Source organism: Anser anser (assembly GCF_964211835.1).
Source record: "Anser anser genome assembly, chromosome: 3".
NCBI classification, from domain to species: domain Eukaryota; kingdom Metazoa; phylum Chordata; class Aves; order Anseriformes; family Anatidae; genus Anser; species Anser anser.
This window is the reverse complement of record NC_139722.1, coordinates 113573063-113580020: the sequence shown is the minus strand read 5'-3', so window position 1 is coordinate 113580020 and position 6958 is coordinate 113573063. Positions and strand designations below refer to the sequence as shown.

Genomic DNA, 6958 nt, shown 5'->3' with positions numbered 1-6958 from the left:
CATCCTTAAGCCTCAACCAAAATATTGACCTAGGCGGTTTAGATAAGTTGGTCCCCTGCCATCTGAGCCGCGCCGTGTTTCGGCCCCGCGCGACGGGCGGGGGTCTCGGGTGGGCTGGGGGGGAGATGCTGCCGGGGGGCCGGAGAGCGGGCAGGCGGCCTGGGGCTCCTCGCCCCCCCCCCCCCCCCGCCCCCTGATTTTTTGTTTTTGTTAGCTGCTTTTCAAGACAATCGGTGGAAAAACACTTTGGAGTGTGCGGAATATCGGGCTGGTGCGAGGCTCTTTGTATGTAAATACTGTGTTTAAAAAAAAAAGAATTCACACACTCCCTCTCTCTCTCTCGCGCACACACACGAGGAAGGGCCCTCCCCACGCCGGTAATTAACTGACACGTTATACCACTCATCACCAATGGTGGAAGCTCGGAGCTCGCCCAAAACCCGCAATTTCGCATCTGCAAACACTGTCTTCATCCACTTGACTTCCAAGACCCGCCCACACGTGGCCAACCTTTCCCGGGTTTAATGTATTTTTTTTCTCCCTCCTCTCGGCAGGTTCATGTGTGGGGACCAGCCTTATATGGACTGTTCGCTCCAGCAATGGCTTGTTTTTTTCAAGCGGCAGGCACGGGTTCGGGGTGTTTAAGCAAGATCCAGAAGTGATCCTTTTTTTTTCTCCTTTTTTTTTTTTTTTTTTGTGCGTCTTTCCCCCTTTCCCCTGGAGTTACAAACTATTTTCGAAGCCAGCTGCTGCTCCTGCTCTCCGAATTTCCCCCGCGGCAGAAGGAGCCCGCAGAAACCCGGAGATCCACCGCCGCGGCCGGGGCTCCTCTTCCTCTTTCGCGCAGCCCCCCCAGTTATTTTTCGCCGTGTTTTTTCCTCCTCCGCGCCTCTCCCCCCCCGGCCGCCGTGTGCGTGTGCCTTGGTGTCGCCGCTGCCCCGTGTGTGCGTGCGCGCGGGTGACACGGCGGCTCGGCAAGCTGCTCCTCCAAGTCCCCTGCCCCAATTTGCCCGGACCATGGCTCTGACCAACACAAAGACGGGCTTTTCCGTGAAGGACATCCTGGACCTCCCCGACACCAACGACGAGGACGGTTCCGCCGCGGAGGGCGGCGAGGAGGAGAGCGAAGCGCCGGAGCCCCCCAAGAAAGCGGGCGTTCTGGGACAGACCCCCTTGGACACTGTTCAGGCGCTGCCCCTGAAGAGCCCCTTCTACGACAACAGCGACAACCCCTACACGCGCTGGCTGGCGAGCGCCGAGGGCATCCAGTACTCCCGTGAGTGCGGCGGGCCGGGCCGGGCTCGGGGGCCCGGGGGCGGGGGGCGGCCGGGGCTGCCCCGGGGGCGGGCGGGGGCCGGGGGTCCGGGGCTCGCCCCGCGCGGGGCCGGGCGGGCGGCGTGTTCCGGGGCGGGCGGTGCCGTCGGGGCCCGCTGACGGCGCCTCTCTTCTCCGCCGCTCCCCGCAGTGCACGGGCTCACGGCCGGCGGCGGCGGCCCGGACGCCGCCGCCAAGTCCCCGGAGCCATCGGCCGACGAGTCGCCCGACAACGAGAAGGAGGCGGCGGGCGGCGGGGATGCGGGGAAGAAGAGGAAGAGGAGGGTGCTCTTCTCCAAGGCGCAGACCTACGAGCTGGAGCGGCGGTTCCGGCAGCAGCGGTACCTGTCGGCGCCCGAGCGGGAGCACCTGGCCAGCCTGATCCGCCTGACGCCCACCCAGGTGAAGATCTGGTTCCAGAACCACCGCTACAAGATGAAGCGGGCCCGGGCCGAGAAAGGTATGGAAGTGACTCCTCTTCCCTCCCCGCGGCGGGTGGCCGTGCCGGTCTTAGTCAGGGACGGCAAGCCCTGCCACACGCTCAAAGCTCAGGACTTGGCAGCCGCGACTTTCCAGACGGGAATCCCCTTCTCCGCCTATAGCGCCCAGTCTCTACAGCATATGCAATACAACGCCCAGTACAGCGCGACCAGCAACCCCCAGTACCCCACAGCACACCACTTGGTACAGGCTCAGCAATGGACTTGGTGAACGCTGTAGGAGAGCGTGCACACACGCACACGTCCCATGCGCGCAACCTCACGCACGCACACACACGAAAAAAGGAGGAAAAAATAGAGAGACAGACAGACAGACTGATGCTCCAAAAAGAAAATCAAAACTACAGGGGAAGGAATGGAGAGGGAAACGCTATTACTATTATTATTATTATTATTGCTATTATTATTATTATTATGTTTGGGTTTTTTTCCCTCTCCTTTTTCTTTTCCCCTCCATTTTTGGGGGGCTCGGTTTCATTTCGGGGGGAGGCGGGGGGAAGGGCGGGGAGGTGTTTTTGTGCGTCATTGTTTACAGAAATTTTTGCGCCATTCAGAGTGGTCCTGTCTACCTACAACTAAAATAAAAAGGGGGGGAGGGTCGTCAGAATAATAATAATAATAATAATAAAAAAAAAAAGAATAAAAAATCCGGTGCTCCTGTGGTTTTGTGAGGTGCGTCCGGACGCTGGGAGCGCGGCTGCCGGCCTCGGCAGCGCGGTGCAGAGCCCCCCGAAACGGAGTGCTCGATTTCTCCCCTTCTGGCACAATTTTGCCCGTGCGTAATTCCCGACAACTGTTAGCAGGGGTATTTTTTAGAAATCGTTCTTGGCATTGCCGCCGTAAGCAACAGCCAGGGCTTTCCTTCTGGTTTGCCTTACACGGGACCGCGCACGGCTCTTCCCGGGAAGCCAGGGGCACAAGGAGAAGAGACGCAGCCTAAACCTGCCGCCCGCCGCCGCGGGAGAGCTCGGCGCCGGAGCTGTGTGCAAACAGGGCCCTTCCACATTTTAATACGAATTTTAGTAAAAACGCTGGTTTGGGATTATTATTTATTTACTTATTTATGAAAAGAAAAGAAAAGAAAAGAAAAGAAAAGAAAAGAAAAGAAAAGAAAAGAAAAGAAAAGAAAAGAAAAGAAAAGAAAAGAAAAGAAAAGAAAAGAAAAGAAAAGAAAAGAAAAGAAAAGAAAAGAAAAGAAAAGAAAAGAAAAGAAAAGAAAGAAAAGAAAAGAAAAAAGACGGAGAGCGACGCCGAGCCCCGGTTTTGTTTGACTTCGCGCCGCCGCAGCCGCCTCCTCCCTGCCGGCCCCGGCGCCGGTTTGGGGGACGGGTTGGGGCCAGGCTGGGGGCGGCGGGGCCCCGCGGGGAGACCCCCGGGAGGGGTCTGGGGTCCCACCGCCCCCGCCCCGCGCCCGCAACTTTTGCCCCGGCAGCGGCTGTGCCTCGGGCCGGGCTCCGCCGCCGCCGCCGCGGCCGGGAGCGGAGCAGGGGCAGCGGGGCTTTTTCTACCGGCGCCGCCACTTTCCCACGCCGCAGGACCTCCCCCGCAGTAGCTGGGGTCCCTCGGCGGGGGGCGGCTGTCGCCGCAGATGCCCCCCCGAGCTTGCGGAGCGCGGAAACTTTGGGGCTGCCCCCGGGGCGCGAGCGGGAGGGCGAAAGAAAGGGTTAACGCCTGCCGGGGTGAGGGGCGGCACCCCAAAAGAGAGGCTGGGGGGACGGCGGCGGGCACCCAGCGCTGCCCGGGGACACCTGGTTCTCTCGGGCAGAGCCGCGGGACATGAGCGCTCGCACCCTCACCGCTCTCTCCCAGTCCCGCTCCGCGATTTTAGGCTGCCGGAGGTACCACAAATATATATTTTTTACAGCCTCTCCCGGTGCGACGGGGCCGGGCAGCGCCCGCCCCGTCCCGACGGGCCGAGCAGCGCGCAGAGCGGCGGACAGCCGGGACCGGCGGCCCCGGGGGGGTGTCCGCGCCCCTCCGCCCCCGCGCAGCCCTCCGCGGTCAGCGAAGAGCCGGCATAACCGCCGCGCTCGGAACTGCCTTCCTCTCCTTTTTATTTCTTTTTCCTTTTCCCCTTCTTTTCCCTCTTGCCTCCCTCTCTCACCCGCCCGGGAGCCAGAGGCCAGGGAGCGGCCTCGACGCCCAGCGCCCAGCGCCCGGGCACCCGCACCGCGCTCCCGCGGGCGCTACATGCCCCCGGCCCCGCCGCGCTTCCGCGGATTTGGTTTTCCCTGGGCAGACCGGCGTGCGAGCCAGGCGCGGGAGAGCAGGAAAATACTTTCTCCCCCTCCATTTTTTTTTTCCCCAGGCTCTGCTAAGTCTATAAAACCAGTTGTGTGGCCCTAACCTCCGTGGCCTTATATCTCCCATGCTGCCGGACCAGCTCCGGGCAGTCTATCTTTGCACAATATACAGTAGACTTCACAAAACAGCACAATGGGGAGGCAGGGAGGTGAGCATGTTAGAGGCGTGCATATTAAGGAGACGGAGGCAAAGGCAGCCAGGGTTGGGCTGGGCCGGAGGGGGGGGGAGAAAAAAAAAAGGGAGAGACAGTTTGGGGGGGGTGAGCCCCCTCCCTGCGCCTTCACCCTCTTCTCCCCCCACCCCCCCTCCGCCCCCTTCCCTCTTTTTAGGGCCTTTCAATTCATTTATCGGAGGCAGTACATCTCGGAGTCAGGGAGCAGTGTCCTTTGCGTTTTGTTACGGCTGTCACTCGTGCTCATTGTTAGGCATGTTCTACATGTTGTATCCCATATGGCCAGCTGGGCCGGGGGACCCCTCACAAAACCCAAATTGTGCCCAGCTTTCAAAACCAGCATTGTTGTCTGTGAAAGGAAGACGAATTAAAAATTCGTGCTATATCTATTCTGGAAAAAAAAAAACGAAAAGGGAAAAAGAACCCCTCTCTCTTTCTCTCCCTCTCTCCCTCGCTGTCCCTCTCTCTTTGAAGAATAACAGAGGCCCTCCTTTTCTCCCGGTCCCGCTGACAAGTTCGCCCCTCGCTGCGCAGGAGCCTCGCCTCGCCTCCCCCGGCGCATCCCGCGCCGCGCCCGGCCGGCCCCGCAGCCGCGCGGGGCGCACACAAGGGCGCATTCACCCTCTAATGTTATGCAGCCCGGCAGCGCCGCGCTGACCGACTCCCGGTCTTTTCCAGAGAACTGGCTCTCTCTTGTCCTAGCTCCTCGTTGTGCAAGTCAGGCGATTAGAGAAAAAAAAAAAAAAAAGACAGAGAGACAGAGGGAAAGAAAGAAAGGCAGAAAAAGAAAAAAAGCAATCATCCTTGACGCTTCCACCGCCCCCCACTCAGCCCGGGGGGCCTGGGGTTGATCCGGTGTGGGAGCGGGCCCGGAGCGGGGAGAGGAGCCTTCACCTGGGCGCCGGGCCCCGGCACCCCCGGCCCCTTCCCACCCGTTTGGCCGCAGCCCCCCGCACCCGGCCAGCGGCAGCGGGCACTGCGGGGGCTGCACCCTCGCCTCCTGCCCTGCTCCGCTCCTCGTCCTCCTCCTCTTCTTCCTCCAGCCTCTCGAAGGGCAGAAACTCTTTAGGCGAATCAGATAACCTGATAATGAGCTGGAAGCCCCGTTAAGCCCTGGAAATAACTTACTTTCGTCACCTATTGACTGTTTGGCTTAGTTTGGAACCGGTGTGGATTTTTCGGGTCTTTTCAAGAGAGCCGGTCAATGAAAAGCTAATCCAATATTTACCGAGTATAAGAACAATTCTCGGCGGTGTTTATTAAGGGGCCGGCGGGGAAGGGCTGCCGGGGGCGGGGGAGAGCCGGGGCCGTCCCCTCCCCCCCCACACGCCGTGTCCGGTGCCCCCGGGACGGCGAGATGCGGCCCTACGGGAACGCGCCCCTGTGCGCGGGCGCGCGTCGTCGCCCCGTAGCCCCGCACCAAAATCCGCAGAGTCCTCCCCGAGCCAAACGGCCCCGCTATCCTTCCGCAGAGGAAACAATTTCGGGGTTTATTGCTCTCTGCAGCTGCGGGGATTTGCCTGGTGCCTTTTTTTTTTTCCTGATTTTCCTGCAGCGGCGCGGGGCCGGGCGGCCGCTGGGAGGCAGCAAAGCTCCGCGCAGGGCGCCGCGGAGCCCCGCGGAGCCGCCCGGGGCGGGGAGGTGGCGGGGACCGGGCGTCTCCGTGCCGGGGGCCGAGGGGAGCTGAGGCGGTGGGCACCGGCCCCCGCCCGACGGGGCGGCCGCACGGCGGCGCTGCCGGACAAGGGACGCGCCGTCGGGGCCGCCGCCCCCCCCAGCGCCCTCCAGCTCCCCCCCGCCCGCCCGTAGGGAGTCACGGTGGGGAAACGGTTGCCCCCTAATCCCGACCCGGGGCAAGGGGACAAAGAAGTGGGGCCTCCGGTAGCCCGAGGTGTCTTCAGAGCTGCCCGACGTGGGACCCCCCCCATCCGGGAGTCCACGTTTCACCTCCTCTCCGAGCACCAAGGGCGCAGGGGGACGGGGGAGGCAGCGAGGATGGGTGCATGGTGCTGACAGTACAGCTCTCACCCAGCACTCGGCCTCTTCTCCCCGCTGCCTGAAGTCAAAGCAGGGGAAAGTACATGGATAGCCACAGCTGCCTTCATTACTCATACACATCAGGGCATTCACGCACCATTTATCCCTGTGCTCTGGCCTATTAGGTTTCTTGTGTTAGCTAGAACAAAGTCTAAAAGGATGTCAGTACTCACATTTTGTGTCAAAACCGAGGCCAGTCTCTGGTTTTGTCCCCGCTTCTGGCATTTGAAAGTATCAGAGCAGTCAGGACAGCTCTGTAACCTCATTTGGTAGAAGAAGTGAAATGGAATGAGTGGTGGCTCTCATTGCTGGGAGCAGCATGGAGTGCTCACCCCCCAGGCTGACCCTACTGGGGTACTTCAGCAGGTACCACAGCCCTCACCCAGGCACACCCAGGCCCAGCTCCACAGCAGCCAGCCTGCTGCTTTCCCCAGGACAGAGCACAACAGAGCACAACAAGCGCTCTTTAGAAGAGGGAGATCCCCATTTCTTTCCCAGGACATCACTCTCCTCCAGCCCCAGAAAGATTTATTCTTCTTTAGAGGCTTACCCATTCTGCACTTATTTCTCTCCAGGTGATCCATATCTAATTTTTGCATTTAATTTGGTAAACAGCAAGGCTTTAGTTCAT

At 60.5% G+C, this 6958-nt stretch overlaps 1 protein-coding gene across 1 annotated transcript; it reads left to right on the top strand.

Moving 5' to 3' along the window:
- The first annotated feature begins 645 nt into the window (after window positions 1-645).
- Window positions 646-5925, top strand: NKX2-2 (NK2 homeobox 2). The gene is made up of 2 exons (XM_083828877.1): window positions 646-1276; window positions 1466-5925. Exons 1-2 carry the CDS (start codon window positions 1018-1020, stop codon window positions 2023-2025), a joined length of 819 nt encoding a protein of 272 aa, XP_083685003.1. The 5' UTR covers window positions 646-1017; the 3' UTR covers window positions 2026-5925.
- Window positions 5926-6958: the final 1033 nt, after the last annotated feature.